This window comes from Vombatus ursinus, unplaced genomic scaffold (genome assembly GCF_900497805.2).
Source record: "Vombatus ursinus unplaced genomic scaffold, bare-nosed wombat genome assembly UNPS02014797.1, whole genome shotgun sequence".
In the NCBI taxonomy this organism is placed as follows: domain Eukaryota; kingdom Metazoa; phylum Chordata; class Mammalia; order Diprotodontia; family Vombatidae; genus Vombatus; species Vombatus ursinus.
Window position 1 is genome coordinate 16,499,663 of NW_020954575.1, and position 23,103 is coordinate 16,522,765.

At 40.6% G+C, this 23,103-nt stretch overlaps 1 protein-coding gene across 3 annotated transcripts; it reads left to right on the forward strand.

Annotated features, from left to right (window-relative positions):
* The first annotated feature begins 37 nt into the window (after window positions 1-37).
* RETREG3 (reticulophagy regulator family member 3) lies at window positions 38-22,708 on the forward strand. Of its 3 annotated transcripts, XM_027870548.1 has the most exons (10): window positions 464-522; window positions 1,008-1,151; window positions 7,929-8,035; window positions 15,421-15,451; window positions 16,407-16,554; window positions 17,186-17,270; window positions 18,465-18,602; window positions 19,268-19,353; window positions 19,844-19,976; window positions 20,554-22,708. In XM_027870548.1, coding segments are annotated over exons 2-10 (1,176 nt in total). In that variant the 5' UTR covers window positions 464-522; window positions 1,008-1,149; the 3' UTR covers window positions 21,000-22,708. The 3 variants fall into 3 exon arrangements, with proteins under 3 accessions (XP_027726347.1, XP_027726348.1, XP_027726349.1); XM_027870546.1 differs by lacking the exon at window positions 1,008-1,151 and having other exon boundaries at window positions 38-522; XM_027870547.1 differs by lacking the exon at window positions 1,008-1,151 and having other exon boundaries at window positions 248-522; window positions 16,428-16,554.
* The last annotated feature ends 395 nt before the right edge of the window (window positions 22,709-23,103 follow it).

Consider the following 23,103-nt stretch of genomic DNA (forward strand, 5'->3'; position numbering starts at 1 on the left):
GGAAGTAAACACTTTCTCCCACCTCGGGGCTTCACTGATGCGCACTGCGCATGTGCATTCCCCAACATTGACCCTTTTTTTCCAGTTGCGTTGGAGGCGTGGTCTTAGCGGACTTCTACAATTTCCTCAGCGACGATCCATAGCCGGGGTTGGGGCGCAGGCGCGCCAAGAAAGAAGGCTGCCGAGGGTCCCGGCGCCTGCGCAGCGCGTGTTTTGTCACCTAAAGGGCCGCGGCCCCGGATGTTGTGGCTCCTGGAGGGAGATGGCGGAGGCCGAGGAGTCGGCAGCAGCGGCTGCTGCGGCCGGCCCGGGAGCGGAGCAGCGGCCGGTGCCCGCCCTCAGGAGCCGCGGCGCGATGTCGGGCGGCGGCGAGCGGGATCGGCAGGTGGAGGCGGTGCAGCGGGCCCTGTTGGATGTGCTGGGGCCCTATGAGCCGCTGCTGAGCCGGGTGCAGGCAGCCCTGGTGTGGGAGCGCCCGGCGAGGAGCGCCCTGTGGTGCCTGGCCCTGAACGCGGCTTTCTGGTGAGAGACCCTGGCCCGGCCTCCCCGGTCTGCCTCCGGCCCACCGCTTCCAGGCCGGCCTCGGGGCTCCCTTCCTTCCCCCTTCCCTCTCATACATCCATACCACCGTTACCACTCGCACCTCGACCTTTCTTGTGGTTGTTTCCACAGACTTCCTCTGGGTCATAGATTCAGACCTGGGGGGTGGAGGCCATCAAGTCCAGAACTCTTCATTTTACAGATGAGGAAGCTGAGGCACAGAGAAATGAAGGGACTTATCCAAGGTCACATAGCAAGGCTCTGGCTGAGGGGCTGGGATTTGAACCCAGGTCTTCTCGATTCCCAGTCCAGTGTGCTGTCCACTCCTCCATGCTGCCCCCCTTTGGCTGTTAACTGCCGAGGCAGGGGTCCTGAGACCACAGGAATGTGTCTGTGGGTGGCGTGGAGAACAGTATAGATGGTCATATCATCTCGAGAGCTCTTCTTAGTCCATCTTCATTTTACAGGTGAGAAAACAGGCCCAGAGAGCCCATGGCTTGTCCGAAGTCACACAAATAGCAAACAGAAGAACAAGGATTCTGACATTCTGATTCCACGTCCAGTGCCCCCCCCCCCAGCACTGCATGTTGTACCCCCACAGTAGAATGGATGTAAGTTAAGTTCTTCAAGGACAGGGTTTTTTTGTCTTTGTATCTCCAACTTCGAGCACAGCGCTTTGAACACAGCAGGCAGTTAATGTTATTTTTGTGTTGTCCGGTTATTGAAAGAAGGCTCAGGGATCTGAACTCATAAATCAGACCCTTATCCTTGACCCTACAAACTACTCTACCCCAAGCTGTAGAGTTGGTGTTAAGTCCTTAAACAGGTGTTTTATTAACAATTTTTGAGAGTGAGATTTTACCTGTGATTGTGACTCCTCCCTGTCCTCAGTGATTATGTAAATAGATTTAGTTATGTTTAATAGGAAAGGAAATTGAGGTTTGTGAATTCAGCTGAGCTAGAAGAATAATCCTATAAATACAGTTTGAAAAACTGTCACTCAATTTAAAGGCTCTTGACAATGGGCAGTAGATGGAGCAGCTCTTGCTGCCATTGGTAATATGCTGTCAACAAAAGTGGACTTGGGTCCTCCTGTTTATCTCAGTTTGCAGCTTGGGTGTCTGCTGATAACTGAGAAAACACTATTGACCTTTTTCAAATAGTGGAGGGTGAAGTCATTCTGGATACAGAACCAAGACAAAATTTATTTGATTTTACTTTTTTAAGGCTTAATTTCTGCAAACTCTTCATAGTAAAAATAAGCCACGGAACAGCTAGGTGGTGCAATGGATAGAGCACCAGCCCTGGAATCAGGAAGACTTGAGTTCAAATGCGGCCTCAGACACATAACACTTACTAACTGTGTGACTCTGGGCAAGTCACTTAACCCCAATTGCCTAACCCCCCCCCCCAAAAAAAGAGCCACACATTACTCTTTGTTCTACATATCCAGTTTTAAAATGTGGCTAAGTGAACTTAAATGGAATAGGTAACTCAAAGTTCAGTGGTGGAAGAGCATCATTAGTATCGCTGAGTTTTAGCCTGCCCCATCTTGATGGGGAACCAGATTATGTCATATTTTAAAGGCTGCCTAATCTGAGTTTAGTTTGGTAGAATTGATGTAAATCCGGCATTGGTAATATTTGGAAGGATTGTAGGCAAAATTGCAAAGTACAAGAAGGCAGCTTCTTAATATCTCCTGAGATGTCCTGCACCCTGGGATAGCAAGTGTTCTAATGTCCTCATGTGGCCTTTTGACTTTAGAGAACTCCTTGCTGCATCATCCCACCTAGGCCTATCCTCCAAAGTACCTTTTGCTCCAAAGTGATATATTCTCTTCTCTTTCCCTTCTTTCAGTTGAAGTTCCCATTCTTTCTCCTATATGAAAGAAATTTTATCTTATTTAAGTATATTTTTTCTGGTTAAAGTGAATGATTGATAAATTATCCCACTTTGGGAGTAGTTGTATCATAAATCAGCAGCTGATTAAACCAGATGCACGGGTGTTATGTGTTTGAAATCTGTTTTTGAGCAGGGTGACCCTCCTCACAGTCACGTCATTCTCCTGTTAACAGCATAATAGCAGGATCAACAGTGGCTTAGAAACCAACTTCTGAAGCTCCCTCATGGAAATTGTCTTGAAGCAGGAGATGTGGTGATGGAATGGGCATGTGGAACTCCTCTAATGGAGGACATGTGCTTATTTTAATGTTACCTTTGACTTGCTGCTTTTAGTAAGGTTTACCTTAAATAACAAAATATATTTTGTTTAGGATTTCGTTCTGAGCTTCTTTTGGATACTGTGGAACTTTTAAAGTACTTTTTGTGCAGGGATTTTATTTCTGGCATTTCCTGGTAACTTGTCTTCAGTGTACCCAAAATATAGTTACTTTTGTTGTGTTCCCACATACAATAAATAGGTGGAGAAGAGATTTGGCAGAATGATAGGTATGATTCTGGTCCTGAAAAAGATCAACTGGTGTATCCTGGGATCAGGAAGCTAGTTGTAAAAAGGATTCGGGTATATAAAGTACAAAAATAGAATTTCCTTGTTGGTGACACCCTGAAGACTAGGTTAATCTGTCATTAGAATCTGATAGAATTACTTTCCTTGGGAAGTACTTTTTACTTCATGTATTTCACATGTTCAATATGAAAGCCAGGATCTGAAATTCAAGGAGCAGTATTCATTGTGGGTGTAAGTCATCTTTTACTTTAGATATATAGGATGCTGTTTATTTCTTGAGCTTAGAAGTTAAAGAATGAGAGGTAGGCACAGGTCATGTATCTGGAGGAAGTCAAAGAGAAACAGAAGTCCAGCATGTATACCGAAGTACAGCGGCACTCTGTTTAGAGTTGGAAACAATATGCTGGCCATTGTTTGGGGAATGGCTGAAAAACCTGTATTATATGAATGTAATGGATTGTGATTGTGTAGTAAAAAGTTACTATTACGAGGAACAGACAAATGTGAAAAGATTTGCATAAACCAATGAGTGAAATAAGCAGACCCAAAATAGCAGTATATACACTGACTACAAGGTAAACAAAAAGATCACTAAAAAGGAAGTCCATCTCAGAATAACTGAAAACACCAGGGCAGAATATTGTCTGCTTTGTCACATGAAGCTGTTTCATTGACTGTTTTACTTAATTACTGGGGGTTTGCCACACTGGCAGGTACGTTTCTTTTAGAAATAACTGGAGTAAAGACAAAAGCATCAGTAAAATGGGGGTGTGTGTGTGTATATATATATGTTTAAAGAAGGAGAGGTAAGGAATTACCCTAAAACAAGTCTTAATTTCAAGCCAGAGAGAAAGGAGTCTAAGATCTTTTCTTCCTTTTGAGGTACCCAGAAATAGTACATAATTGACTAGCCAATAAGAGTGTTGTTAGGCAGGGAATACAAATTGTTCTCATTGCAGAAGTCACACTCAGAATTTGGATAGGAATTCTTTCTATTCTTAAGGCTCTGTGTTCTTTTTTGGATCATCATCTGCTTGTACCTGAGAAAGAATCATTACTGTATTACAATTTCTTTCTCTTGGTAGGTACAGAGAACTACCTATACCAGTTGCTTGAGAGAATGCTCCTTCTATTAGAGCAGATAGCCCACTGTTCTGTAATTTAGTCTTAGAAAGTTTCTTTGGGCACTGAGATTAACTAATAAATTGCTAATAGTGCTTAGGGAAACATTCCTTGCCTTTCTGGTGGTTTTAAGAGTTTGGCTTTTAACCTTCGTTCTTTCCAGGTCTCCTATCTTGTGGTAGTCAAGGCCAGGAACCTTCCAGCAGTACATGTCTTTGTAGATTTTCAGCTGCCTATCTGTAATTATCTTGAGGACTCACCATTGAGGATTGTGAGGCACTCCCTTCTGTGCCTGCACCAGCCTAAGCCCCAGTTAGTGGTGAGAACAAACAGGACAAGATCAAGTCTTTCCTAGGTGGACCAGATTGGAGCTACATACTTGAATCATGTTGTAGGTCAGTAAGTATAGTGGTAAAATACAGAGCCCTGGAAAGGCAGGCAGGCTCCAGATTTACCAAAGTGGTCTTCTGCTCTGTGCTCTTACTAAGCAACACTCCTAGCTAGAGGTCTGCAGTTATTTAGGAGGCCCCTGAATTAAGGATACATTAGGGACTGAATTAGCAGTCCACAAAATGTTTTCTGTTTGGGTTCAGAATTATTTGAGTATTCTTAGCAGTCTGGGTTGACATGTCACTTTTCAGGGAGTTATTGTGGCATCTAATGTGCTTGGAACATGAAAAAACCTCCAAATGATTTTGCAGACAATATGAGTAAAGAAGTGACTCAGGTCAGAGCAAAATTTTAGAAACTTGCTTCATCAATTAAGAAAGTTATTTTGGCACAGAGCTTTTTTTTTTCCTCTCAAGTTTAAAATGAGGGTGAACAACTAACTCTGATTAGGACTACAGATGGAGAAGAGAACACAGCACTTTATCTGTATTTTCATTTTTTTCTAAAATTTTTTTTTTAATTTCTTCTTGCCATCAGTTTACAGGGAAGTGCCAGTATTGAGCTCTCAGTGACATGACTTTTTGGTTCTACTGAATTGGCTGGAATTTTGTTAATTTTATGTTAAATCTACCATTAACATACATTTGTTAGAAACTCAGGGTGGGTGTGTATTTCCAGAAAGGTGGTTTCACTTCTGGTTTTACTCCAGAATAATACCAAGTTGCATTCCTGAGATCCATTTTTTTTCTTCTGTCTCTGAAGATGTGGTAAAAATTCCCAACTAAAATTCCATCTTCTGCAAGAAGCCGTTAGTCCTCTATTAGTGCTAGTGCCTTCCACCTGAGATTACCTTCCAACTACCATGTATATATCTTACATTTTCGTAACCCTTTGTATGGTGTCTTTCCCATTGGAATGTGAGCCTCTTGAGGCAGACTATTCTTGCTTTTCTTTGTATTCCCAGTACTTAATTAGCACAATGCCTTACTTAAAAAAAGTTTGTTGACTAACTCTTCTTACACTAATAAAAGGGATCAATAATTAAAACAATGGGTTTTGAATGAATCTTGGTCATTCTGGTCAATAGACTAATACTTCAGGGAGTTATTAGATCAGGAATTCTTAACCTGGGGTTCATGAACTTCTTTTTAAAAAATAAATTGGTGACTATTTCAATATAATTGGTTTCCTTTGTAATTTTATGGATTTTATATTAGGCATTTAAAAAGTCTTCTGAGAAGGGCTCTGTAGGCTTCACCACACTGCCCAAAGGGTCCTTGACACAAGAATCCCTGACCAATATTATAATTAGATTGCATTCTTTAAAAGATGGTAATGAGAATGTGTTAAATTGTAGAAGCTAACCTAGAATAAACATTTGCCTTTATGTGGTCCACCAGGGGAATAATGTAGTTCTGTAGCATGTGAACAATCAAGATGACTATATTTGCAATATTCATTTTATTTTTAAAAATTAAGTTGTACTCTTTTCATGCTAATTACAGTTTCAGAGAAATGTTTATTTTATTTCTCTCTCCTCTCTCCAGCCCAACTTATTTTATTGCCTGACTGTTACATCTTCCTTTAAGTTTCTGGTTATCTTCCATTGTAGTTCATTACTTGTATCTGGTGACAAAATTCCTTGGCAGGTAAATTTCCAGATTAACCCAATGAAAAAGTAAACATGTGTTCTCAGTTTATCCAAAATACACCATTCTGAGATCTAAGTTCCTTTTTAATTGAAGAATTTACTCCAGGGGAAGAAGCCTTAGGGTAGAGGATAGAATAGAAAAGCAGGGAAAGCACAGTTTTATGCTCTTTGAAAATTATAGAATCCACCTGCCAAAATATGGCATTAAATTCATGTTGAGGGCCTAACTAGTAACTAGAACTTGTCTTTCTATTTGTGACTTTTATCCTTCTGAGAGGTTGATAGTGTACTCAAAAATGTTGGTATTAATGCTCTTCCTGTGTTCTCAGGATGGTGTAGGACTGTGGTGTATATTTGATAAGAAAGGGTTAAAAGCTTGTCTCCTAGACCAAGGTTAATCTTGCCCCCCAAGAGTTTAGTGTCCTGTCTATTAAACAGAGCTTGTGAAAATGATGAGTGGGGCCCATGTCAAATCCCACCATAGACCAGTTGTCATAAAATGGCTCTGATCTCTGAAACACAAGGCATTTTCATTGCCACAGTCTTTGGAAAACAAACCCATCTCAAGGGAGATTAACAAACACCCTTCCCCTCCTTAGAGCCCATGTAAACAGCATTTGCAATTATGAGTTGGTGAGGGGAAATTGTAGACAGTCTGGATTCCCTCCCTGGGTATTCCTTATTCCAGGTGTTCCCAGGAGGTAGGGATTGGGGCTTATATGTCTGCTGCTAGCACAGGGGAATGTTAGCATTAGGGTAGCAGATGAACTTTGGAGCCCTTATTGTTGGCCCCTGGTAAATTTGTTTATTTGTGGAGATGATGAACTCAGCTTTAGAGAGAAGATTAATGGCCCTTACCTGCTCCGGAGGCTTCTCCCAGTCTTTATTTTAATCTCATGTATAATTGTTCTTTTAGGTGGTGGGGTAAAAATGTTGGGATGGGATTGACACTAGTAAGAATGGCTTTTTAAACCTTAACTGTTTCATTCCCCCCCCCCCCCAGATTATTCACCCAGGTTTTTTTTAGGTGTTGTAATGGGAAATAGTTTGTAAAATGAGATCATTTACACCTCCTTGGCTGCTTCTGTCTTCTAGTTAAGGTCAAGCTGGTCACTTAAATTTCCAGACCTGAGTGGTTTCCCTGTGGTGTGAAGAATTAATAATAGTGGTTAAAATCATCTCATGATTTTGGATTGAAAAAAGATGCACAATCCAAGAGGATTTATTGGTAGTATTAAGAGGCAATAAACAAAAATCATTTTAAAAGACTTTGCTGCAAGGGTTATAGCAGTGTTTTATTTGTAGTACAGAGTGAGAACTACCAAACTAGACAATATTTAGGTTCCTTCCTTCTAATTCTTGACATGCACTCAACACCCTGAAGCATGTTCGGTATTTCTGCAGTAATCTAATAGTGAGATTGATGGAAATATATTTTACTATCTTATCTTGCACTGAAACTACATGTTGTCAATGCAAAAGTTCTCTTTAGAGCTGAAAGGTGCCTCGTATTATTTAGTCTAGTCTCCTGCCTTTGGTAAGGAAAGTATCTCTGAACTTATCTGAGACTTAGAGAATTTAAGGGACTTGCCCAAGGTTACATAGCTAGTTAGAGTCATAGAAAAGAAACTAGAAGCCACGTTACGCACCTTAGTAGCCCTTTCCACTGTATCACTGAACCTTTCATGTGCATGGCATTTTTCTTAGTTTTGAACTAGTTACATACTGATCTTTCTTTTGCTCTTTCTTTCTTTGCAGGTTCTTTGCACTGACCTCCCTTCGTTTGGTGTTTTTGCTTGCATTCACCTTGATGATAATTGTATGTATAGATCAGTGGAAGAACAAAATCTGGCCTGAAATGAGAGGTGAGTTTGGAAGCATTTGGAGTAATCTAGTCTAGAAATTTTTTACCTCTCTTGTGGTTTTTACTTTTTAGTAGGAAAAAATGTCCTTTTAATTTATGAATCTTCTGTTTTAGGGTAATTATGTAGGGTCTGTGTTTGATTTAAAGCTCAGTAAATCATGGCTCTCTCTTTTCTTGAACAGTAAACTATAGAAAGCTGTCCCTTCATCATGGGAACAGTCTTTTGTCTTCATTATTGGCCTGAGAGATCATTTTGAGATTTATATGGTTTTGTTAACTTTATACATCAACTTTACTTAATAAAGGTGTATCATGAAATAATAATTTAGCTCTTATACACTTGATACCACTGAGAATACCAAAAAGTATACAACTTGGTCCCTGTCAACAGAGGGTTTACTGTTTAGTTGTGGAGATTAAACAAAAAAAAAATCAAAATTTAAATGATGATGTGAAAGTATTGGGATAGGCAATGCTATGAGTCAGAAGAGATGGAAATGACTATGGGCGGGATTGATCAGGAGAAGCTTCATGTGGGAAGTAGGACGTAAGTTGAGCCGTGAAGGATTCAAATAGAAAGGAGGAACAGGCATGATAAGTGGGAAAAATCTTGGACAAAGACATGGTACCTCCACTTTCTCACCATACCCTCACCTCCATCAGTCTTCAACACCTTATAATCTGGATTCTTTCCTTACCAGGCTACTGAAAATTACTTTTTCAAATGGAAGCATCAACTACTTTGATATTAAGTCCAAGGGCCTTTTATCAGTCCTCATTCTCCCTCTCCAGCTTTTGATACTCACCACCCCTTTTTCTGGACATTCTCTCTTTCCTTGTTAATAAGACACCACACTCTTGTTTTTCTACTTTTCTAACTATTTTTCTATCTCTGATGGCATATCTTTCTTTTCCCAATGCCTTAATCTTGGTCTACCTTGGTTCTATCTTCAACTTTCTTCTGTATTCTTTCCCTTGCTGGTCTCATTTATTGCCATAGTTTCAATAATCATATTTACACAGGTAACTCTGCAGTGTTATTTTCCAACCTGACCTTTCTCCAGAGCTTCAGACTTGCATTTCCAATGTCCCTTATCCTCATGGTGTTCTAGTGGCACCTCAAACTCAGCATGACTAGAACTATTGAGTATCATTTCCCCCAAGTCTCTCCCTTCTCGTGGCTTATTTGTTAGTGGTACTTTCATTCGTTCAGTCTTTCATGCTTAAAATATTGGTGTTATTTTTAATTTTGTCCTCCCTCTCATTAGTTAGAAGTAATCTTTTGCCATTTCATCTCATTTATACCTCTTGAACATATTTCACATCAATAATTCCTCTCTGTTCTCACTACTACCAGACAACTTCAGGCCTTCTTTATCACCTATTTTGTTTGCCTTATAAGCCTACCCAACTTTTTGTGCCTTTGCTGTCATCTTTCTTCAATCTATCCTTCATACTGCTGTCATATTTATCTTCCCTATATACAAATTCAATCATGTTACTTTTATATTCAGATCCTTTTAGTGGCTCCTTATTGCCTAACAATTAAAGTTCAAACTAAACCTAGCATTCAAGGCCTTACACAATCTGCTTCTCCCATCTTTTAAGCCTCATCTCACTCCCTTCCATATGTGCAATGTTCCCGCAAAACTAGATTACTTGCTATACCACAGTATCTCAGAAAAGGGACCTTTCAGGTCTTTAATTCAAATTTTAACCGAATATGAATCTCCTCTTTTAATGTCCCTAAAGAATGATCGTCTAGCCTATCCTTGAAGACCTCTAGTCTTCTATCTTCTAAGACATTGCTTTTGGATATCTCTGATTATTAGGTTTCTCTTACATCAAGTCTAAATCTATCTCTCTTCAACTTATCTCTATTCTCCTTAATTGTGTTTTCCCCCGCCCTGAGGCCAAGTAGAACAAGTCTCCAGTTACTTCACCATCCTGGTCATCTTCTTTTGGATGTACTGCAGTTTATTAATGACCTTTCTAAAATTGGCATCTCTAATTGATCACAGTTCTCTAGGACTGAGTATAATGAAACTATCCCCTTCCTTGTTCAAGATATTATGCCTGTCTTACTGCAGCCTTTGAGCATGTCTTTTTTTTATCTTTCATGTCACATTGTTAACTCATAATGAGCTTTCAGTCCGTTAAACTCCCCAGATCTCTTTTATATTAACTATTATCTAGCAATATCTCCCTAATAAAGTATTTATGCAGTATTTATTTATCCCTAGTATATTATTTATTCTTTGGCCTTGTCCAAGACTTTATATTTATCTATTAAATTTCAAGTAATTAGTGTCAGCTCATCACTCTAGTCTGTCAAAATCTTTCTGGATTCTACACTGTAGTCTGGACTACAGATTTGTTGATAAACAACAAATCATCTATTTTTTTTCATATAAATCATTGAGGAAAAATGTTAAAACATCAGAGAGCCAAGAACAGATCACTAGGGTATTCCACTAAAGACCTACCTCTATACTGATATCAGCCCATTTATGATTTCTCTTTGGGTCTTGTCATTAGAACAGTTCTGAAGCCAGCCAACCCCATATTATTTATGTTCACAAAAATAATGTGATTTTATATATATATATATATGTGTGTGTGTATGTGTACATATATGTATAAATATATGTATATATGTGCATATATGCTGCGCTATAATCCAGGCAAACTGTGTTTCCAGTATTCTCCTAAAATATGAGTCTAGTAAACCTGTGTAAAAACAAAAAAAAGAAATTATGTTAGTTTGGTGTGATTTGTTCTTTTTTTTAGAAATGTTTTATTGAAGCCTTTTATTTCTTACAGCCATTTCCCAATAACCCCACCCCACAGAGTCTTCTGTTATAACAGAGAAAAGCAGTTAAGTAGAAACACCTGACATAGAGACCAGGTCTGAACTGTAAAAGCAACATTCTGCATCCATAGTCCCTCACTTTTCTACCAAGAGTAGGAAAATGTGTTTCATCATCTCTTTTTTTTAGAACCAAGGTTGGTCATTACATTTTCTAAATTTTAATGTCTTTTCATGTTGTTTTAATTTACATTTTTCTAGTAACTGAATATATTGTTCTTCTGGTTCTTTTATCTTTATACATTTATGTCTCTCATCTTGTTTCTCTGAATTCTCCACATTTGTCATTTCTTATGACACAATCATACTCCATTACATTTGTGTATTTGTTTGTTTAACTGTTCCCCCAAACAATGGGTACTCATTTTTAAAAGTGCTTTTCTGACTATTTTGGTATGTGTTGGATCTTTTGTGTCCTTGACGTCCTTGGGGTATATGCCCAGTAGTGAGATCAGAGGGTATGAACAATCCAGGCATTTTTCTCAAATAAGACCAAATTGTATTCTGAAATAGTTGAACTAATTCACAGCTCCACTAACAGTGTATTAGTGTGCTCATTTTTCTACAGCCCCTATAACACTATTTCTGTCTTTTGTCATCATTGCCAGTTTTATGGGTGTGAAGTAATACTTTGGAATTGTTTAATTTGCATTTCTCTTATTAGTGATTTGGAGCATGTTTTCTTATGATTGTTGATAAGTTTTATTTCTTGTTTTGAAAAACTAACCCTGTTTTGAGGTGAATTGCTTTCCAGTGTTCCTAGCAGTTCTTGGAATGACTTTTTCTTGATGGAGCTATGCTGGCTGTTAGTGATAACTGAGTCTTTTTCCAAAATTTTTCCAAATTCACACAAATCATGCCTTTTTTAATTCTGCCAGGAATCACCAACTCACGATTTGAAGATGCCATCTTCTTTCTAGTTTTAATAATTGGGAAAATATCTGTCCATCTCCAGGCCTTTGTCACTTCTCCTGATAGCCACATTTTTTCACAATCATTCCCCAGTGCTTTCAGAATGCTAGTAGGATAGAATTTATCTCAATCTTGTGATTTGAAGTCAGTTCTAGGTGCTCATTTATTTTGTATTTCAGTTCCTTGTTAACTGTCTTTTATCCTTCCCAGTCTAGTTATTATCCTTTTTAGGAGATAAAGTAGAAACAAAATATGAGTAGAATGGTCTTCCTCCTTTCTTTCATTTTTTTTTAATCATTATCCCATCTACCCCAAGCAATGGTCTTAGCACTTCTTTGATCTTCCTCTTGCCCTCAGCATAGCTAAAAAATCCTTTTTCTGTTGTTCTTAGCATTAATTTTCCAGATAATTCTGAGTGTTAGCTCTCCCATCCTCTGTTACTTTATATCTTCTATGTGTGCTTTATAGAAATAGAAGTTAGTGTCCATCAGTAGGGAATAGCTAAACAAATTGTGTGAATGTTATGGAATATCACTGTCTCATAACAAACATGATATGTGGAGAATTCATAGAGGCAAAGGAAGATTTTTTTGTAAACTGTTAGAATGAAGTAAGCAAAATTAGGAAAACAACATACACAATGACTTTAACAACATAAATGGAAAAGAACAAGAAAAGAAATGAAACACCATGTAATTATATTGGCCAAGGTTTGCCTTAGGTGAGAGGTGAGAAAATGCATCTCCTTCCCTTCATTGCAGGACTGGGGATATGGAATATTGAATATGGATTGATCAGATATTGTTGTCAGATAAGGAATGATGTATTGGGTTTGTTGAATTGCTGTTTTTCTTCTTTTAAAATCTTTGTTACAAAGGATAGCTAAATTGGTAGGGGAGGGAAAGGGGGATATGTTTAGGAATAAACATAACAAAAGTTAAGGTAAAATGTTTAAAATACATGTTGTTTCATGAGCCAGTATGTCCAATTCAATCAGTCTGTTTAAAACTGTTCATTATTTTCTTTCTTACAGGATTTTTTTGTGTTTCAGAATTTCATTCCTAAAAGTTTCCAATCCATCCTTCTTTGGTTGTAGAATTTGCTTGTAGAATTTTAGGCAGTGGGATCCTGTTCCTTCCTTTGAATTCTTTGAAATTCCAAACTTTGATGTGCATCAGACTCTTTCAGGTTTTCCTCTCCTTCTCTGTTATGAACTCTAAGATGGAGTAGTTATTTTCACTGAAGGTTCCATCCCAATGGCTCTTTATTGATCAGAATCCTGTCCAGAGTAGCAAAATCCTTTGTCAGTCATTTGAAGAATAAAATTGTCATTAAGACAAGTCAAGAATTTATCAGCTGTCCTATTTTTTGTTAGTATACACCAATAGATGTCCAGATCAGATAGTTGAAGTCCTTTGTCATGATTATATCATATAGCTGTACCAGATTTTGAAAAATGTTTCCTAACCAAACTCTTATCTTTTTCTTTTTCTGGTTAGATGGTCTATATTTCTTGAAAAATACTGTGTATGTTTCTCCCTCCTTTGATCCCCATCCCATCTCAGTTAATGGATTTGCTCACATAAATATGTCTTCTTAATATTTAATGTTACTTAATATATAATGCTACTCTGCTGCCCTTTTTATCTGTTCTACTACTTTTGACCAAGATATTTCTTCATCCCTCACAAGGTTGTGAGAATCAAATGAGATTATATATGTAAAGTGCTTTGCAGATCTTAATGTGCTGTATAAATGTTAGCTATTATTTTTGCCACATTTCAGTTATGAGTTCCACTCTTCCAAATCTTAGTGAAACTTCTAGTTAGAACTTAACCTCACATATTGATTATTAGTTCAACTTATTTATTTTATATATATTTAATGCATTTGCATGTAGTTGTCTCAATGTTATTGCAAGCGATCTTCTTAGGTGCTGTTCTCTATGAATTACTGATCCTGTTTGCTGATTCTCTTTTTCCTGTTTTATACTGTGTATCTGGTTTGGCAGACATACATGGGCAGTTGTATTCTTTCTCCTTCTCTGTTTTCGTTTTAAAACTCTCTTGATCATAACTGCAAGTCTCTAGGACGTATTGCATGTTATCCTGCTTGGATACCTTTGCTCATGCTATCTCTGCTCTCCCTTTATGTATAAATTTTCTCCCTACCCCCATCTACATTTTAGAATCCTACACATCCTTTAAGGCCTAGCTAAAACTCCATTTACTCCATAAAATTTTCCTTGATTCCTTTAAGCTAGTTATGATCCTTCTTGGATCTTGAATACTACTCTCTTTATTTGCTTGTCATGTATTATAATTTTGTGTGTGTATATGTTAAGGGGGAACTATAGCTATAGGTATCTTGTCTCCCCCACGAGAGAAAAAGTTCCATGATATCGAGGACAGTGTCTTCACTTAATCTTCACATTGTCCCTTAGCACCTAGCAGAATATTCTGCACTCACAGGTACTATATAAATGTTGAAGTTGTCAAAAAATGCAAGGTATTGGGAGACAATGAGTAGGCTTTTTTCTAGCAGAATAGTAGTAAGGTTGGAAAGTAAGGTTAGAATTAGATTGTGAAAGGCTTTGAATGCCATGTTAAGAAGCTTGAACTTTGATCTTGTGGAGAGTGAGTTATTGAAGGCTTTTGATTAGGGGGATATGCTGAAAGTATTGTTTTAGAAAAAATAATCTTGGTAATATACAAGGTCATATTGAGGGGAAATTGCCTCAAGAGAAGAGTCTTTCATAGATATAGTCAAGAGACCATTGCAGCGGTCTGGGTGTGAGGTAATAAGTAGAATAGTAGTAATGAGAAAAGACAGGAAAGGATGGATGCCAGACACATTGAAATCACTAAAACTTGGTGTCTGCTTGGATATGGAGAGTGAAAAAGAAAAAAAAAATTATTTTTATTATTTTATTTATTTATTTTTTTTTTTGGTGGAAAAAGTCAGGAGGAAGAGCCAGGTGGGAGTCCGGGGTTGGGGTGTGGGGGGTGGAAAAGATGATGAATTTGGCTTAATGTATCTCAGTGTTGTTTGTAGAGTGACCATTTAGAAATTTTTATCTTGAAGCACTGTCAGGACATCAAAGTGAGATGTCCAAGTAGACATTTGGAGTTATGGGACCAAAGCTTAGGAAAGAAGTCAGGGCTGGAGAGGGATTTTGTGAGATAACTATCTAGAGATGATGCCTAAAGGTGTTGATGTGACTTGATTATGTGTTGATAGATTATTAGCCAGGCAAATAGAGACTTGTGTGAACACATAGTTATATAAACATGGTGCTGATGGACCATTTTTCCTTTTTTAATAATATTGGCCTCCATCTCCTGCAAATTTAGTTGCACAGTAATGAATTCTTTTTCATTTTGGGTTCCCTGGAGAAGCAAACAGGCTTAGATTAACATACCCTTGTCTGTAGCTCCCTAACTTTATAGTATAACTTGGTGACTCTGTTGTGTTTGCTGCTATATTTTCCCCAAACCTATTAAAACTTTGAGTTGTCAAGCTGATAGAGCTTGTAACAACAGCCTAACATTATCATGTTCAGTTTTTCCTACCAACTAATGCTGATGTTTGTTTTAATGTTGTAGTGGCAAGACCCGACGCATTAGACAATGAGAGGTATGAAAAACTAATTAAATCCCTTTTCATTGCTCTGATTGATTCATTCTGAGAAATGGTGTTTGATTCTTTAATAACCTTGCTCTCCAAATACACAGTGTAGGATGACAGCCTATTTTGTTCTAAATAAGCATCTTTGGCATATCTGAAATTCAATCAAAATATATACAGAAATATTCAATCTCATTTGATCTTTGAAAGAAGTTTTTGAATAGGAAACATTTTAGTGCTTGGCATGTCAGGGGTAGAAGGAGACAGAGGGATGGGGACAGATAGTAGATGCATTACTCAGCTACAGTGTGACAGTAGAAAGGCACCAATATAATGTTTCCTGACATTTTTATACTAGGTCATCTAGTGTGTTATGTGACCTCTGGCTTTTTAATGTTGCTTGTCAGAGAACACATTGGTTTCTAGCACTAGCAAGCCAAAGATAACACTTGTGTCTATAGTGTCTGCTTTCATGATTGATTTCATTCACATCATCCATCTGATCTCAGGAAGATTTCTGTGGTGTGATTTATTTTGGTTTTATTTTATTTTCCCTACACACCACCAGTTGCCTCCATCTCAGCAGTGTTGGTATCAGATTGTGTGCTACTTTTATTCCTGTATTACGATCAAAGTGATTTGCAAAGGCTCGAATACAAATGAGAAAATACTTAAGTACAAAGAGCCCTGGAGCAGGGTGGGAGGTTTACACATGCAGCCTGGGCTTCTTGCTCACCAGGTAGGGGGTTGTTGGAACACGTTCATTCTCCTACTTCCCAACTTCAAGTTTCAACCTGTGAGCCAAGAAGAAAGCCCAGCTGTCAGCATGTGGCCATGCTTCATCTCCATGGCACCTGGGGGTTGGCTACTACCCAAGCCCAATTTAAGGCCTAGAAAACATTAGTTAGCATTTGTACCAAGTTCTCAGTATACCTGGGGAACCCCCATCCCCCTCTGTTCACAGATCCCCTTCTTTCTTCTGTAGCTGGGGCTTTGTACACCCTCGGCTCCTTAGCATGCCTGAGCTCTGCCACCATGTAGCGGAAGGCTGGGTTAGTGGGACCACTTTCATAAGGAATCTCTTGCTTTTCAAAAAGCAAAACCCAGGCAAGGTAAGAACCTCCCTTACATTCTCCCTACCTTCACTACCCCCAGCCCAGGGTTGGAACTCTCTATTTGACTTAGCCTTGTTACTGTTAAACCCTATCAGGAGTTAAGCACTATCATCCAGGAAGGGCAAGGCGATGGCCTTAGTGGAAGCAAAGAAAGGTGTCTGGAGGAGGTTCTCACTACTAGGGTCCAAGACCCTGGTTGGTGACTCCTGGGGCTTGGTTTCTGACACTTAGACTGAGCTCACAGTAGTGCCATTTTCCTTTCTCAAAGCAAGGAAGCGTGTCTGTGTGCTTTCTGTGTTGTGTGTGAGGTTACTATGGTGGGAGGGGGTTGTTTGTTTGTTTTTTTTTTCCTGGATAAAAAAAAAACACAACAACCTTGTGCTTTTAAAAAGCATTTTTTGGCCAAGTCCTATTCAAACAAATGTCTTAATGTGAAGTGCAGCCCTGTGAGGTTAGCAGCATAAAAAGGGAGTTTGAATAGAAATGATAAGCCCTCCTTCCCCTACCAGTAACATCTAGACACCGATGTAACATGTCCATTGCTTGACTCATGGATCAGAAAGCATTATCTCAGCCTGGCCTTTTCATATAGATCAGAAACCTAATAATGTTTTCCTGGTTTCCCCAGTTCTGCCTGTTGAGCTGCGGTATACTGACCTTTCTGGCTGTCCTGGGCCGCTACATTCCTGGCCTCCTGCTTTCCTACTTATTCCGTAAGTTTTACATATAAAAATATTTACAGATTTCACCCAAACATAACTGACCATGTGGCCAGTGAGAAAGCTCTTGTGATTTCGTGTCCTTGAGGAAGTGACCTGGAGATTTTTTTTTTTAAGTTCCATAACTTTTTATCTGTAACAGGCCCCTACACACTACAAATAAAGTCTTTTTCCTAGTCATTCAGTCAATAAGCATTTAGGTGCTAGAAATATATAAAAATGAAAGAATTCCTGTCCTCAGAGCACTTACATTCTATCAGAAGACATCATGCACACATAAAGTACGTGCAAATAAACACAAGGTAAATATTTTGGGGTGTGGGGAGGAGCCCTAGCATATTGGTGGATTTGATTCTAGCAAATCAGTCTTTGAAATCTTAGTTCACAGATATATTCCCACCTTTCTTTTCTTTTCTTTTCTTTTTTTTTTTTGGCTAGGCAGTGGGGTTAAGTAACTTCCCCAGGGTCATGCAGCTAGTGTCAAGTGTCTGAGGTCGGATTTGAACTCAGGTCCTCCTGACTCCAGGTTCAGTACTCTATCCACTGCACAAGCTGCCCCAATATATTCCCACCTACAAGAGGATTTTTGTAGTTTCACCTGTGGAGAGAGTTTTTAGTGTGTGTGCCTAAGATACCTACCCTGCACATGATTTTCAGGTGCCCTGAACTGGATTCCATTATATTTTCATTGGCATTTTGTAGATTAAATTATTTACTACTGACTTGTCAAGGAAGTCAGCTGAGGCTGGATTTCTTAAGTTCCAACAATGATCTGTCCTGACCTCATTCAGTACCATGTGAAATTTCTGAGCCATTTACTCTTTGGCCTTCTGGCTCAACAGTCATGTGTAGCTGATTCCATGACATGGCTTTAAACTCTGTTAGTGATATATCCTCAGTACTACTACCCTGATCCCCCCCTCACCATTGGAATCCTGTACCAGATGATACAGATGGGTGTAGGTTTCCCTGCCCTCAAGAAGATGTTAGTTTGGGAAGGAATACAAGACACAGTTATGAGCAGTCCTAAATACATTTGAATACTCACAGAGAAATGTGCTAGAAAATGCAAAAATACCTCTAGTGCAACTTCAGCAACATAAGATCTCAGCATTATGGAAAAGAAATTAGATTTACTTTGTATACCTTCCTCTATAATTTCTTGCCACTTTTTATTCTCTTTTTCAGTTCTTTCTCTCCTGCTGTGGCCCCTTGCTGTGTACCACAAACTGGGACATCGATTGTATGTGAGGCTAGAGCCGGCCCTGCAGCGGCTGGACTTCAGTGTCCATGGTTACATGATGTCCAGGCAAAGGGAAAGACAGTGTAAGTATCCTGAGGGTATCTGATTCTTGTTTGGGGTGATTTAGGGGTGAGAATAGGTGATGGGAAGAATTGTGTGTTTTACGTGCCTGGGATCAGCTTGGGATGTGGATAATAGGAAAGGCAAACTTGATATTTTATGCCAGATTAGAGCTCACAATTGTCATACAGGGCACAAACCCTCAGACACCTGGTGAGTGGCAATGAAGTTGCCTTCCTCTGCAGGTTGGTGCAGCATAGCCCTCGTGAGACCTGAATAACATAGCTATAAAGAGTGGTCCTCAGTCTTTCCTGGGTTACTTGGAAAGCATGAGTCTCCCTCAGGAATACCATTTAACTCAGGATAAAAGTCTCCTTTTTGCTCTTTGCTGAAACAATGTTCAGATAGCACTTTTGATGTTGGGTCTGCACTAAGTCACCCCAGAAAGCTGTTAGATAGGCCCAGTTGCTAGGTATCTAATGGGCATAACACGTGGAGGTAGGGGAATGTGGGAGCGGCATTATCTTGTGCCATCAACTCACCCCGCTCCACAGGCTCAGCTGCCACACCCTCAGGCATGATTGCTGTTCTTTGGGGCTCATTCCTGCTCTGGTTTCACATCTTGAAAGCCCAGTATGCAGTGTTCACCAAAGAGGGTGATGGGCCATCTCTGTTCTGTTTTCATCAGTGCGGCGTGCCCGAGCCTTGCCCTCTGATCGTGCTATGGAGGACGACAGTGATAGCGAAGAAGAGCTCGCCGCCTTCTGTCCTCAGGTAACATGGAGTTAGGCCCACGAGGCGTTTTGTTTCCTTACCAACTTCCTGATAACCATGTGGCACCCTGTGTGTAGGCAACTCTAGACACTGACATTCTCTAGAGGGGTTATGACAGAAACAATGGCCAGTGTGCCCAACTCTGCCTTTCCTTTGACCTCTGCAGGAATGATGTGTTAGGATGTTTTCCCTAGGAAACTTTGCCTCAAGCAACCTAGATGGTGACTAAGATCCTCGGGTTTGCCTGTGTTGTATTGAAATTAAGGTGCTTGAAAAAGGATGGTTTTAGGGTTTATTGGCTATGGATGTGTGGGTGGTATTTGCCATTTTTATTTACATTTCCATTGTCTCAAGCCTGGCATTTATTCTCAGGTCTTATGGCTGTGGGTCTTTCTATGACCATGTCTGAGAATTCTACCTAGTGTCTACTCTTAACAAGTGATTAAGTGGTACTCTTAATAAGATTTATCTGTCTTCTTCTCCCCTTAAGTTGGATGACTCCACTGTGGCTAGGGAATTGGCCATCACAGATTCAGAGCACTCAGATGCTGAGGTCTCCTGCACAGATAATGGCACATTCAATCTGTCAAGAGGTCAGACACCGCTAACTGAGGGATCAGAAGGTGAGGCACTACCCACCACCCCTTCCCCCTGACACACACCCTCCCCTTAGCCCAACAGAGGCTTGACCATGTTTGTTAGCCCATCTGGTGGAATGGGCTGTCACCCAGTATAGTAGAAGAGGGGTATCACCAGTCCCCTTATTTTAGGATTAAGTGACTTAAGAGTTTTGAGGTTGTAGTACAGCAGGCAGAAGGTTAGATGTGACCAAAGTCAAGGTGTAGGTAGAATGGCTTTTAGAAACCTTTAGCCTTTTAGTAGCCTCATATTCCAGCTGCTGTGTGTGGCAGGGATTGGGAAACTCCTGTTTTGGAAGTGGTTGTGTTTGTTCCTAGAGAGCCTGTATGAGTAGGCAGGGGGAGCATAGAAAGATAACTTTGCCCAAGCATCATCTATTCAGACCTATAAGTAGAAGAAAGGTAACCAGTCACAAGTGTTTGAATTCACAAGGTAAAGTCTTGGGTGGGAATGGCCTCTGATTATATGTAGCTGGCTCTGTTCATGGGTGGGGTAACATGAGGATGGGAAGTGGTACAGGGAGCAGCAAACATTTTTCTGATCCTTCCTCGTTCTCCCTAGATCTGGATGGTCATAGTGACCCTGAGGAATCATTTGCCCGGGACCTCCCTGACTTCCCTTCCATTAATGTGGATGCTACAGGCCTGGACGATGAGGATGACACCAGCATAGGGCTTCCCAGCCTTGCCTATCGTTCCCCTCCAGGAGCTGAGGAGCCCACCACCAACCAAGATGAGGCTGCCCTGCCTGAGCTCTTACTCAGCACTCTTCCCACAGGAACCAACCTCACCAGCAATCTTGCCAGCCTGGTCTCCCAGGGTATGATCCAGCTGGCCCTGTCAAGAGCCCAACAGCAGGCACCCCCTGCTGCCCCTCAAAGAGTTGCACGAGGTTTCCTAAGGGCCCCCAGCTCTGATCTGGACACTGATGCTGAAGGGGATGACTTTGAACTGCTAGACCAATCAGAGCTCAATCAACTAGATCCTTCGAGCTCTCGGAGCCACTGAGGCACATCCTCTTTTCGGGGAATGTTTTGTGGTTTTGGTCTTTTTTCCCCTATCTCACTGGGGATGATGGAGGCAGGGAAAGAAGAATCTGGGTCCCACCTCCTAAATTTGATTATCTGTGTACATTGTTGGCTAGCCATTTGGGCCCCTGCTTAGAGAGGATACTACCCGGTCTCTAGCTGGACACCCATTTATGAGCTCAGAGTCATAGATGATGGAGGCAAAACTCCTTAAGTAAAGCTTCTTCCATCAGGATAATACTTTCTTTGCTGGGAACAAGGGAGTTTGATGAACTGGCCCCTGGGATTCATTGTTCCAGAGTTTCTCTCCTATGGGATGATGTTTGCTACAAGGTGTGGGTGCTCAGGGACCCTATATAAAACAACTGCCCATCTTCCCTTCCCTTAAAGCCAAAGTGTGGAATGGCTCTTAATGCAGTGGGGTGGTGCTGGAGGCCCCTGGGGCCAGCTGCTTGTGAACTGGGAAGGTTTCATTGCTGTGTCTCTCTTAATCATGATTTGTTTTTTTCTAAGTAAGCTTGTCCTTGGTTCCGCAGAGCAGGCTTGCCCTACTACCACTTATGGCCTTGTCTCCAGTGTCCAGAAAGACTGCTTTAAAGAAAAAGGGTCAGGGAAAGAAACAATGGGGATGGGGGATTGGGTAGCAAGATCTCTGCTAGAATTGCTGGTTGTGCTGTGGAGTTTGGGGACGGTTCTGGATTTGCTCCCTAGATCTTCTCAGTTTCATGTCAACCCTTGGAGCTTCCCACTTGTCTGTTTCCTTGCTAATCCTTCACTTTATTTAAGCACTAACCTAAATAATGAGCAAAGCAATAGCCTTTTCTGAACTTTACTGTCTTTCCCCTCTCCCTGCCCCCCAGCCACTTGTGAACAACTCGTGGGGCTTGGCAAAGTAGCACTTTAGATGGCTCAGTGGCATTCATTCAGTTCTTGCACCAGCTCTCTTAATTCCTGCCAGCCTCTACACTACTTGTTTTTACTTCTTCCTAGCCTTGCTAGGGACTTCATTCAAGGATGAGTGCAGTTGGCATGAGCATTTTTCCAATGTGCAGCCCCTCTGAGAGGGCCTTTGCCATGCCATAATTCCTTTTGTAATCATTCAAGAGACAAATACATACCACACAATTTCTCTCCTTTCCTGATTCGGGGGAAAATCCCTCAGAGACCACCATATCCCCTGGGGCTGCATCTAGAACCCTGTGCTTCCCCATAAAAGATCTGACCATCCACTTTCCCTCTGCACTAACCCTTTGCTGCTCCTCAGGGACCATTCCTCCTACACTCCCAGACTATGACAGATCGTTAGAGCCCATTTCCATGTGCTGCAATTAGGGGTGTTTTCATTTTTCCTGTAGTTCAAAAAAATACAGGGGGCAGTGAATGAGATATTTGACCAAAGGAAGGGAGAAAAAGTAGCTGCCATATTACCTTTATGTGAAGGTTGAGAAGAGAGGCTCCCCCTTCTTACCACCCCTGGGACAATTCAAACGTAAAGAAAACAGGTGGCAAGGTTTGAAAGTAAGCAGTTATGGAAAGACAGCCGGGATTTCTGGGTTTGCACGAATGTGTGTAGATTCAGGCCCTGGGAATGGATAAGAGGGTGGAGGGTAGGGAGAAAAGTTGAATAAAGTTTCTTAGGGTGTTTACGCTCCTACTATGAATCTGTTTTCCACTGTGAATTGGGGGATGGGTGGGAGGGCAGATATTCGAAAATAAATCTTGTATGAGAAAACCATTTTGTTGTTGATGTTCCCAGTGGAGTAGCCTGCCCTTGAGATCTGTGCGGCCTCAGAAGGGGGAACGGAGAGGGACCTCTCTGTGCCCCCTCCCCGTTTTCCTTCCCCCCTTTTGGTTACAGACAAAACATTCATTACCATTTCTAACATCCTCACCTCGTGTAAGAGACAGGCCTATTTTGAGGACTGATTGGAAGATTCTGACTAGAGGAGTTCAGCAAGCTGCCCGCCTTTTTCATTGGCTTCTGCTCGAAGGGACAGCTGTTCTCCGGCCCGCAACTGATCTCAGAAACTAGAAATATTTATTTCAGGTTCTGACAGATCTATGTGGGCGGAAATGGAAAACAC

What these genes read in the sequence shown, in the direction of transcription:
- RETREG3 (XM_027870546.1), top strand. Translation starts at nt 38, where the DNA reads ATGCGCACTGCGCATGTGCATTCCCCAACATTGACCCTTTTTTTCCAG. An exon ending in GCCCTGAACGCGGCTTTCTG is followed by an intron (nt 523 to 7,928) that starts GTGAGAGACCCT and finishes CTTTCTTTGCAG; the next exon opens with GTTCTTTGCACTGACCTCCC. An exon ending in CCTGCTTTCCTACTTATTCC is followed by an intron (nt 17,271 to 18,464) that starts GTAAGTTTTACA and finishes TCTCTTTTTCAG; the next exon opens with TTCTTTCTCTCCTGCTGTGG.